The sequence below is a fragment of the Neophocaena asiaeorientalis genome, unplaced genomic scaffold (assembly GCF_003031525.2).
Source record: "Neophocaena asiaeorientalis asiaeorientalis breed wild unplaced genomic scaffold, Neophocaena_asiaeorientalis_V1.1 scaffold177, whole genome shotgun sequence".
Taxonomy (NCBI): Eukaryota; Metazoa; Chordata; class Mammalia; order Artiodactyla; family Phocoenidae; genus Neophocaena; species Neophocaena asiaeorientalis.
In genome coordinates, this window is record NW_020172779.1 from 5650764 (window position 1) to 5663397 (window position 12634).

The window sequence follows — 12634 nt, forward strand, 5'->3', positions numbered from 1 at the left end:
ACAGTTAATATGTGTACTAGGTATATGGGAACAAATGGAATGGATGGGTGTGTAGGCAAACCCCCCACTTTTCAGTTTGACGGAGTGCAGATTCTTGGGCATGTAGATCCTTTCATGCTACCCTAGGGAATGCCCATGGAATACGCCCACATTCTGTAAGAGTGAGGGCGGCTCCTAGGCTTAGCGTGAAAACCATGGGCTGATTATAATTTAATGTTTGACAAATGCAATTGGCCAGCCTTTTCCAGTGGAAAGCATTCTTAAAATGTCTGAGGCTGGCCTGAGGCAGCAGCTACTTTTAGCGCTTAGAAACAGGTTAGTTCCTGAGGCACCAAAGATTCCCCCAAATGTTCCATGTCTCTGGTTCCCAAGTGATATCAAAGTAGAGGAGTGCATCTCCGTCTGTTCCTTTTTTTGAGCTACTTCAAACCCACAGGTCAGGGAACTGGGCTCAGAGCAGCGTCATTCTTTTTACAAGCTCTGTGCTTCTGAATTTTTCACCAACCACTGGGACTGGGTGGGCAGAATTTCTGGGTTAAACTTCTAGAATTCCAGAAATGCAACCTTACTCCTCGCTCTCTGTAGACCTATCTCACTTGCCATTTGTGACGACAGTGACAAAAAACCAACACGCTTACTCCTTATGGGCAAGAATACCTTTCTTTATTTTTAATGTTCAGCAACATCAAATAAGCTTTTAGCTAAGCAAAAAATGTTTTCCCGGGGATGCATAAAAAGCTGAAGGATGAGAACAACTAAAATTACAACATGTTTGCAAACTTCCTGAGCACACTGCTATGAACTGTGCCATCAATGTACAGAGGCACCATGGAATTTTGTCAGTGGAAAAAGTGACTGCCTGTAACTTCTCTGCATGGAGGCTGGCACCAAGAACATATTGTGAGCATTTCTAGGGCCTCTGCCTTGAAATACAATCAAATTTTCATCTTCCAGAAAAATATAAATTAGATGTGCCTGGGCCCCCCCAAAAAACCTCAAAACAAATCAACTATGAACTGTCTGAGCTGAGGGATAACTTGATTTTAGAAGAAAACTGTTTCCTACCGGCTACAGTCCCAGCCAGTTCTTTCTGTGCAAAAGAAAAGACTGTCTCTCTCTGACCTCCTGAGCAATGCTTTCCAGAACTGCTAAGATGAAGGGGAGAGGCCTGACAGCTGCGCAGTCCTGCTATGTGCCAGGCATCGTGCTAAATAAGGCTGTAGTTAAGTCAGTGCAATGGACTGAATTCTGCTCCACCCCTACCCTATCAATTCATACGATGAAGCCCTACTCTTCAATGTGACGATATTTAGAGATAGAACCAAGGTCATTAAGGTTAAATGAGATCTTAATGATGGGGCCACGCTCTGATGGGATTAGTGTCCTTGTAAGAAGAGGCCCTGGAGAGCTCAAGTTTTCTCTCTCTCTCCTCATGCATGCAAAGAAGTCATGTGAGCATGTAGCAAGGTGGCAGCCATCTACCAAATCAAGAAGAGAGCTCTCACCAGAAACCAACCATGCTTGGACCCTGACCTTAGACTTCCAGCCACCAGAATTGTAAGAAAATAATTATCTGTTGCTTAAGCCACCCAGTCTATGGTATTTTGTTGTGGCAGCACCAGCTAATACAGTCATCATATTTTAACTTTCATAATCACTCTGCAGTAGACATTTTTCAGACAAGGAAAATGTTTTCAGACAAGGAAAATGAGGCTCAGAGAGGAGAAGTGATTTGCTCAAGATCATACAGCCTGTAAACTTGGGCTTAACTGGGCAAAACTGGAGTGTGAACCCAAGTCTGCCAAATCCAATACTGTGATCTTTCCTCTCTACCATTAAATAAAGTTGTTGTTCTTTTATTTTTTAAGGAGATAAGAGTAAAAATAACTAAATTTATTTAGCATTTACCATCATCATATGCACGTTACACGGTCTAATGTGATCCTCTTTTTTTAAATTAATTTATTTTTGGCTGCATTGGGTTTTCATTGCTGCACGCAGGCTTTCCCTAGTTGCAGCGAGGGTGGGGCTACTCTTCGTTGTGGTGTGCGGGCTTCTCATTGCGGTGGCTTCTCTTGTTGCGGAGCACAGGCTCTAGGCACGTGGGCTTCAGTTGTGGCATGCTGGCTCCTTAGTTGTGGCTCACGGGCTCTAGAGCGCAGGCTCAGTGGTTGTGGCGCATGGGCTTAGTTGCTCCACGACATGTGGGCTCTTCCCAGACTAGGGCTCGAACCCGTGTTCCCTGCATGGGCAGGCAGATTCTTAACCACGGCGCCCCCAGGGAAGCCCCTAATGTAATCCTTATAACAACCTTGTCAGGCAGGTACAAATATTATCCACATATTACAAATATGGGATATGAGGCAAAAAGAGATGGTATGATTTGCCCAAGTTTCCAAAGCTGGTAAGTAGCTGGGATTTGGAGCCATGTTGTACTGTCTGAGGGATAATTCAATCATAGAAGAAACCTGTTTCCTACTGGTGACACTCCCAGCCAGTTTCTCTCATGCAAGACTGTCTCTAACATTCCGAACAATGCTTCCCAGCACCGCTAAGCAAAGAGAAGAGGACTGACAGCTGCCCCGTCCTGCTGTGTGCCAGGCATCATGCTAAATAAGGCTGTACTTAAGTCATCACTGTGCAGTGACATCCTGTGCACTGGAGGATCCATGCAGTGGGGCACTGCACAGTAATTCAAAGGAAGCTGAGGTAGAGGGCAAAGGACCCATGGAAAACGCCTATAAGATGAAAAAGCAGGGCAGCCATACTGTACATTCTAGGAGCTGTGAGCACCTGGATCCAGGACACCCTTTGAACTAATTCATCATTGGTCATCACAGCTTGAGGCAAAACAGTGCTTCCGAAGAACCGCAGAGGAGAAAGAACCCAGTCCTTGCTATGGCATTTCCTTCCTACCAGGAAGGCAGCAGAGCCTTCCAGGAATCTTCTAAACCAGTGGTTCTTATTAGCCTGCATCAGAAACACCTGGAGGGCTTGTTTACTCACAGATGGGCTGGGCTCCACTTCTGAAGTTTCTGATTTAATTGGTCTGAAGTGGGATGGAGAATTTGCAGTCCGGGACCCTACTTTGAGAACCCTTGGGCTAAGTCCTGGGTAGAAACTCCAGGTCTCTGAGAGCATCCCCAGCTCCATCCTCACTCTGTTGGGGGATCTGAGTGGCCATCTATTCATGAATAAGTTGTTAGGAGAGCTAAGGAAAGCTCTGAGCAGATTCAAAGAGCCACCAAAACTTCAGGGAATAAGAAACATGCTCCTGGGACGCTGCAGAGAATGGTGGTAAAGAAGGTGGGTTCAGAAGCAGAATCTCAGGTCTGATTCTCACCAGCTGTATGACTGTGGGTAAGTTACTTAACCTCTTAGTTCCTCAGCTTACTTCTTTGTGAAATTGGAATAAAACTTAAACCTTGTAGGGTTGTGAGGGTTAAATGTGGTATCCCTGAGGACTACATGTGCTTGATGCTTGTTAAAAACACACACTCCTGGGCTTCCCTGGTGGCGCAGTGGTTAAGAATCCGCCTGCCAATGCAGGAGACATGGGTTCGAGCCCTGGTCCAGGAAGGTCCCCCTGCCAATGCAGGAGACATGGGTTCGAGCCCTGGTCCAGGAAGGTCCCACATGCCGTGGAGCAACTAAGCCCGTGTACCACAACTACTGAGCCTATGCTCTAGGGCCCGAGAGCCACAACTGCTGAAGCCCGTGCTCCGCAACAAGAGAAGCCACTGCAATGAGAAGCCCGTGCACTGCAATGAAGAGTAGCCCCTGCTCGCCGCAACTAGAGAAAGCCTGCAAGCAACAGTGAAGACCCAACGCTGCCAAAAATAAAATAAATAACTTTTTTTAAAAAGGAGCTGCTTTCTTCAACAACAACAACAACAAAACAGACTCCTGACTCCTAACCCTGGCCTGCTCAGCCAGAATCTCCAAGGCAGGGCCTTGGGACCAGAATCCTTAATAAACAGCCAGGTGAATCTTAAATTGGATAAGTTTTGCAAACTCAGATAGAATCCATGTAAAGCCCTTGGCGTTGATCTATGCTCCCTCCACAAAGGTCAGCCACTGGCTTATTACCAGCTGGGTCTAGCTATTTGCAAATGGTACTACCATGGCCTTTGTGATAACGTTACCCAGGATGATTCATTAGTAGACACCCTAACCTATAATAAAATTTTAGAAGACGTGGCTCTGTATCCACAAATAAAAATTAATTGAACCATACATTTAAGATTCATGTACAGTACTGTTTATAAATTTTACCTCAATAAAAGGTTTTCAAAAGAAATATTAAAAAGACATGACTCCCCTTCCTTAGAGAAATGCCCTCGAAGACAAATAACGCTACTAGACAGGCTATGTGCCCAAATGCTCATATATCAAGGGCACAGTGCCACATGTGACTGCCTGGAACACATGGAAAGTAAATGAAAGAGTCACCTGATGAACTTCAATATGCGGTCGGGGAAGAAGCCACTGGAAGTACTGGGGTAGCTTCTATAATGCAATGATCCAGAGTTTCCTTGGACTTCTACCGCTTCTAACGGTGGTTTCTCTAAACCATCCTCAGCCCAGCCTCCCACCTCAGAGAACCAGCTTTACCTGCAAGGACACAAGAGTTTCAGTCCTCAGCTGAGATGAACACTGCTTCACAGCCTGGAGCTACAAAAGGGCTACATCTCCCCCGCGTGATTACACAGGGGAAGGGATGGGTCGTTTTCCTCGCTCTTTGTTTGCCAAAAGTCTTTTTCTAGACACATCCACAGGGTCGAGGAGGGGAGCTGACCATGACCAATGTGTGCAAACCACGGTAGCTGATGAACAAGCCAAAAGGTCAGTGAAAAACCCATTTCCCCAAAGCACATCTCTCCCTGGGTTTGGCAGAGGGCAGCATTCTGCCTAGTGCATTAACAGATGAGGACTCAGAAGAGGGAGGTGAAGTGATCAGGCGGGGTAAGACTGTTTTCGCGGGAGCAAAACTAGGATGGGAAGTTCAGCTCCTGCATCTCCAGCGTGCTGCTCAAGGACAGACAGCTCCTTACCTACTAGCTCAAGGGGCTGAAGTAAGAATGGACTGCCAGCACTGCCTTAACATCTCACCTCTGCCTCACAGGCTTCCAGCTTAAGATCAGGGTCATGATTATGGGCCTAATTTTATCATTGCTCCTATGGCTAACATACGCACATCATAATGAATTATTTTGCAGTGCAGAGGTTAGTAATTTGGGAGAGGGGTAGCGAGATGAGAAGTCAAGTATCCCCGCTACATCTCCTTTATATTTAGGTGGCAGACACTGATTTTTTAAAATGTTGCATCTTCTGTTCTAAATGAGCAGTTTGCACTGAATGGGGTTTCCATTTCCTATTTCCATATTGGATGCAGGCTTATGGTTTTAGGCTATTCATGTGTTTTGCTCATAATCCAGACCTGACATCCCTATGGCTCATGAGCCTATGACAGGCGCCCCACCCAAGCCTACTCAGATACCCTTTACTGTGTCTGTGCACCCATCTCGCCTTCTGGGGGCTTTGCTTTTTTATGGGTTCATATCTATGATTTTCTTCAGTGAGTGCCCTGAGCCACAGGTGCCCTGCTTGCGCCGACAGCCTGAAAAGCCTGTAGGATGAAATCCCATCAGGCAGCCTGAGCTTTGACTGACTGCTGTGGAACGGGCAAGTCCAGTCACTTGCCCGAATTGGGACAAATTCTGAGGAAGTCACGTATGCTCTAGGGCAGTGCTGTGCACAGAGCTTCCTGTGATGATGGAAATGTTGTAGATCTGTGCTGTCCAAAATGGCAGCCATTAGCCCCAACAGCTGAGTCCTAGAAATGTGGCCAGTGTGATTGAGGAACTAAATATTTAAAATCCTGAATGAATAAGTGCATGCACGCAGGAATGAAACAGTAGCCTCCACTAGGTCAGAATGCTGAGAAACGGTGAGGCAAAAGCTACATGTTAGGCTAAGTTTTATTCTCAAGTTGCCTGAGGATTACCCAGAAACATTACCTTCTTTAAACGTTTTTTTCCTGAAAACCGTTCCAAGAGGCATGAGTCCAGTTTATCTGAGATCTCAGTAACTGGAAGACCATGATTGTGGTCTAATCTTTCTTTGGTTTCAATTACAGAAATGTCTCAGAATCTGAACATCAGTGCCCATGGATGAGGAAAATGGATATTAACTGCAGGGGACTGGGGGCCTCCCTGGTGGCGCAGTGGTTGAGAGTCAGCCTGCCGATGCAGGGGACACAGGTTCGTGCCCCGGTCCGGTTAGATCCCACATACCACTGAGCGGCTGGGCCCGTGAGCCATGGCCGCTGAGCCTGCGCGTCCGGAGCCTGTGCTCCGCAACGGGAGAGGCCACAGCAGTGAGAGGCTCGCGTACCGCACAAAAAAAGAAAAAAGAAAGTGATGGGGATTACGCTGAATTTGAATGAACCCCAAGACATAGCCTGAATCTTCGCAGGAACATCTCAGGATGCTTGGATTCTGATCATTGAGGTTTTATTATAAACATCAGTAGTACTTGAATAGCTAGCCTGCTGAAATTTCTGAGGCTTAGGAGACTCAAATTAAATTACTGTTTTATTTCATTTTATTTATTTGATTAATATCTAAGTGATCTAGGCCTGGTTCCTAGCCCCGGAAGGCTTCCTGTATTCACCTCTGGGGCCAATAACTGGCATTTTCAGGTTACTTCTGCTGTTCTCCATAACCAACCATGAGTGGAAGGAGGAGGGATTTTAGGGAGTTTCAGCTCTATTCACTATTGCCATTTTGAGTTTATGGTACTTTTGCTCTGCTACTGAGTCTCATCTTCTTCCCTGCACCTGAGCCTTGACTGTAACCTGTTAGGCATCTCAATCCCTTCAGAACGGAGAACCCATCTTGATTCTACCTCTTGCTCAGAACAGATGCCCCCAAACCTCAGTCCACTATGCTACATCCACTGGACCAAACTCCTTCCAGAGTTTGCCCCACATTGTTCAATAATTCATTCAACAGACATTTAAGGGCCCCAAATTACCAGGCACTATGCCAGTGGGGGCCACAAACATTATGTTAACACACATAGCTACTAGGTAGAGAAACAGGTAACAGGAGTAGTGAAAACTGCACCCATTATCATAAGGCACATACAGAAAGAGCTCGCAGCAGAAGCCAGGCGTGAAGGCAAGACTGGTTTGATGTGCTTTCACGCCCAGGATACAGGGCTTTAAAGAAGGGGGGAAGCATATGATGTATTAGGATAATGTCACATGAACAATAAGTGTGCACTGAAGGTGCTAAGAAACGGACCGTGGCAGCCCCACTCCACGGGAAGCATCACACAACTGCAGAAGAACTTGTTATGGGGTCTTCCGCTGGGTGAGCTTTAGAAAGCACAATGGGACATTCCCACATGACATTTTTTGTGCCACCAAGTGAAGTCCCTTTCTTAATTCTACCTGAATGTCAAGACTGTAAACACACTGGTATAGTTCATCTCAGAGGGAATGGGATGGAGACCCAGGAAGGTGACTAGGCTGGGACCATATCACAGATGGCACTGTTCCTTCCTGATGGAGAAGCAGTTTGTTCTCTGGCTTTGTGTTGCCCTGTGTTTGGTCATAAATAATAATCTATCAATAAAAGGCTAAAAACGTGTGGCTATATTCTGGAGGAACTCTCAGCTCTTATTGCAAGAGGAAGCAGTAATATCATAATATGCTGAAATAACGGTAATTGATTAAATAGTTTCAAACAGACCACACATCATACCCGGACACAAAACCATGGCTACCTGGTGGCAAGAAGAGGGTACGTGTGCACTGGGCTGAACCAGGCTTCCTTCCTCCGTGGCATGTTGTCATAAATTAGAAGGTCCTTCTCAGTCAGCACAACCAGGGCTGGCTTCCACTGTTTCTCGCTGTCCCCGGGCACCTGAAACAGAAAGCAGAGACCCATCAAGCAACAGCCTGAGAAAAGAGTAACTGAAAAGAAGTTGGCATCCCCCCAATCAGAAGACTCAACAATACAAGTGCCTTTTGGTTCAGGTTGTAAAAATCAAAATGAGAAGAAATTATTCATGGTTGCATGATTCTTTTTGTGTGTGTGTGTGTGTGTGTGTGTGTGTGTGTGTGTGTGTGTGTGGTTCGCAGGCCTCTGTTGCGGCCTCTCCCGCTGCGGAGCACAGGCTCCGGACGCGCAGGTTCAGCGGCCATGGCTCACGGGCCCAGCTGCTCCGCGGCATATGGGATCTTCCCGGACCGGGGCACGAACCCGTGTCTCCTGCATCGGCAGGCGGACTCCCAACCACTGCGCCACCAGGGGAGCCCCGGTTGCATGATTCTTGATCCTTGAAAATATGTTTTCTCAAAGGCCCTGGTATATACAGTCAGTGCAGCCAAGAAGTAGCCCAGCAGCCAAACATCTGTCACTGTTTCTCACCTGCCAGTCAGCACTGAAACCTCTATTTCATAGTGGGACGCAAATGCATAGGGGAATAAGCACTCCCAGCTGGTTCTCTGGTAGAGGGCATTGTTTTTATTATGAAATGGTAAGGTCTGAAAGCTTTTGAATAAATATCCAAAGGCTCCAAAACTATACCATGGAGGCAAATGTCTGTCTGCACAGGCATGAGATGTCACAGCTCTTCCCCCAGTCTTTCACTCTTAGACTGTTTCTGTGATTCAGGCACCATCTTAAAATTCTTTCATTCAATTGAATGTTTTTTCCTTTCATGGAGAATACTTCTTTAACTCAAGGGCTGAGATGACCTGGCAGGGATACAAGAGGATTCAAACATCAGCTGGATGTTTGGACCAGATGACCTTTAAAGTTCCTTTCAATCCTGAGAGTGTGTAGCTCAGACCTTATCTCATGAGCCATCCCTCCTCTGCCCAGTGTTGATTTGACCAGACTCCCTAAGTGTTCTTCCACCTATGAAAATGCCCTCCTTCCCACTTGAACTCTGGGCCCTGGGATAAATCCTTCTGATCAGTTTGGAAAAGCTCAGTGCTCTAGCCTTGGTACTCCAAGCACAGATCATGTTCCAGTAGCATCAGCATCACCTGGAAGCTTGCTAGAAATGCAGAATCTCAGGTCCATCCCAGACCTATTGAATCAGAATCTGCATTTTACCAGATCTTCAGGTGATTCTTATTGTCATGAAAGATAACAAACACTGCTGTAGACGAGGTTAAGATTGCCTTCGACACTGGCAGTTAATCCGGTGATGATTCAGCTCTCTCATAATGAGCCACCATCTCCAATTTATTCAGAAATAAAAGAAACAGTAAACTAAATAAATAAACGGTAAGCTAAACAAATGATAAAGCAATTTCTTCCCTTTCTATGCTTATCATTATTTTTTCTAAGCACCACAGTGAGATCTGTATTGAGGTGGAAGCAAGTGTGTGTGGCTTTACAAATGACTGATCAAAGAGAAGGTGTGCAGGATGATATGAGGGTTGAGCTTTTGTAGGTTTATGTAGCTTATAGGCTGCCTGACCTGCATAACTTGGAGCAAGTTGTTATTCTCTGTCCTTCTGTTTCCTCACTGATAACATATACAACAGTATATTCTGGAGCTAGAATGCCTGAACATAAATCATAGCTCCACAATTTGCTACAACATCCCCACAAGACCGTGGGATCCTGGGCAAGTCAATTACTCTCTTTGTATCTCAGTTTTTATATCTGTAAAATGGGGAAATAATAGTACCTATATCAGAGGGTTGTTGTGAAGATTGAGTTAAAATGTCTAAAATGCAGATTAAACATCATTTAGAGCCTGTTGAGTAGCATGGACCTCATAATGCTGGAGAGGAGATTAAATGAGACAGTGCATGTTATGTGCTGAGCCTGGTACCTGGCAGATGGTGAAACTCAGGGTGGGAAAATTGTGGCAGGCTCACCAATTTTTAAACTTATCAAAAAAAGGTATTCTTTGGAAACAGCAACAATATAACTACCTGCTTTCCCTGGGAAAAACTATAAGGCAAGACACGATTATCTTTGGTGCTGACAATTTCAACTCATTCTCCTCCCAGGAAGAATTCATTACACAATGATCACCTTTACTTTTGAATGCCCACCTTCCAACAATTCCAAATAAACATTTACTTTTTAGAATGAAGAAATCCCCTGTAGAGCTATTTATACTAGAATGTGAATGACTGCCTGGCTTATTTCCCCCTTTATGCATTTTATGCATACAAAAAAATTGAGCTTTAGCTTATTGCTTTTTCCAACAGTATCTTCAAGAGATCAAAATGAATTGTTAGAGAAGGCAATGTACCAGACCCTACAAGGTGAATAAGCTATGGTCTCAAGGCATAAAGTGTTTGGGGGGTTTAGAATTTTTTCCAGCCTCTACATTAAACCTAGTAAATTACTTTTCCAGCTCATTAAATAGGACTGGAGAAGCTACAAACAATCCTCCCAAAGCGCCTGTCTTACTTACCTAGTCACATCTGATCCATTAACTTTGACTGGAACCAGTCACTTAAATGTGAACACAACTAAGCATCATTCTTCAAAAACAATATTAAGTTTGTAAAATCAATGTCAACAGTAAATACCATCAGTAAAGTGCAGACCTTTCTAATGGTGGAATCATAAACTCACCCACATGTTAAGTGGCATATATAGGTATGAATAATCCCAAAGCCCTAAAACATTTTGTGGCTTATTAAAGACTTCTGTATTGATAAGTTAATTCTGCTGAGAGAAGACTCAGAGTGGGCAATCCCCACCATCCTTGTGTACAGAATGTTCGTTTTGATACTATGTGGATGCTCAAAGGTAGAAGTCTGCTCATGAGGACCACCGACTTTCCAAGGAGAAAATATTCATGTTGAAGAACAGGTTTTTAAAACTATACTTTGGGCCACGTGAGCTCCACACTGTAAAGCCTTTCAAGGACACTTTTCTTCAGGCTTGAATATTTAGGTTGTAGTTTGGTGACAACTTCTGTTAGAAGTCCAAATTTCCTGGCACCCAAAGATTCTCCAGTGTCTATGCAACAGTTCTGGGGATGTGTCTGCATTTTATTGAAACGTGACTCCTGAAGTGGATGTGACAACTTTCATCTCCACTCCAGCTTCCCGTCATCAGATGCTGCATTGGTCAGAGACTCAAGAACTGATCATGTTTCTAATGAAGAAGGTGAAGCGAAAAAGCAGGGAAACAGACATTCAATTTTGAAATTATTCTGATGTGCAACCGAAGTGAGCTAAATCCCATAGGGGGATATCGCACAGTCACCTCTGCAGAGCATGAGAGAAAAAGGTTTATGAAAAGACAAGCAGAATCTAAGAGAGAGTGGTAAGAAGTCAAGGTTGAAAACTGAGGGAAGTAGATATAAATGTATGAAATCAACACGTTGTACACCTTAAACTTACACAATGTTCTATGTCAATTTTATCTCAATTTAAAAAAGAATTGAGGGAAGTAGTCATTGAATCCTCAATTTGAGGCAGGTCTCAACAGTCATCTAGTTATAAAACAAAATGTGAAACAACTGAAAGAGAGTTTGTATAGGGTTGCAGCCGGGTTGGGGTCCCAGACTTTACGGCTTTATCCTCCAACAACTCACATCTCTGAGCGGGGTTCCTAACAAACATTGAAATACAGTTTGAAAACTGCTGAACTCGTTTCCTCTAAAATACCTGGAATCTGCAGATTACTTTCAAAGAGATGGTTTTATCAAAGCAGAAACTAACATACCATTGTAAAGCAATTATACGCCAATAAAGATGTTAAAAAAAATTAAAGTTATATGATAATGAAAAATACAAAAAAAAAAACCCAAAACCTTTTCTGTGCCCTTTCTGTAGGTACTCGCAAAGAAAAGAATGATGCTGTTGCCTCTTAGAGTTGTAAAGGTTAAATGAATAAATACACATAAAGAACTTAGAAATGTCTTGAGTACAGTAAACAGGCAAGTCTTAAACATGTTAGCTTTTCTCATGGTGATCATTTTGCAATGTGTAGGAATATCGAATCACTGTGTTGTGCACCTGGAACTAATACAGTGTTGTAGGTCAATTATACTTCAAACAAACAAACTCATAGAAAAAGAGATCAGATTTGCGGTTCAGAGGTGGGGATGGGGTAGGGGGAATTGGAGGAAGATGGTCAAAAGGTACAGACTTGCAGTTATAAAATAAATAAGTACTAATGATGTACAATATGATTAATACAATTAACACTGCTGTGTGCTATATATGAAAGCTGTTAAGAGAGCAAATCTTCTCATCACAAGGAAAATATATTTTTTCTTTTATTTTGTATCTTTATGAGATGGTGGATGTTCACTAAACTTATTGTGATAATCAGTCCATGATGTATGGTAAGTCAAATCATTATGCCGCATACCTTAAACTTATACAGTGCTATATGTCAGTTATATCTCAATAAATAAATAAATAAATAAAATTTAAAATAGATAAAAATTAACAAACAATAAGTAAAGAGGTCTATGGAATTAAAAAACATTAGCTCTTTCTACTCAGAATATCAAATTAAAGATCTGAGTGACCTTGGGCAAGAATGATTTGCCTTTGGAGCTCTAATGTCCTCATCTGTCAAAGGATAGGGTAAGACTAAATTATTGCTAACAGCCTCTCCACATTCAA

General features: G+C 43.7%; 1 protein-coding gene across 3 annotated transcripts in view; it reads right to left on the minus strand.

Moving 5' to 3' along the window:
- SNTB1 (syntrophin beta 1) overlaps positions 1 to 12634 on the minus strand; it is a 217179-nt gene that overhangs the window by 27156 nt on the left and 177389 nt on the right. For all 3 annotated transcript variants that reach the window (XM_024741010.1, XM_024741009.1, XM_024741011.1), the window contains exon 5: positions 7795 to 7934. In XM_024741010.1, coding sequence (XP_024596778.1) covers positions 7795 to 7934 — 140 coding nt within the window. The remainder of the gene's footprint in view (positions 1 to 7794; positions 7935 to 12634) is intronic.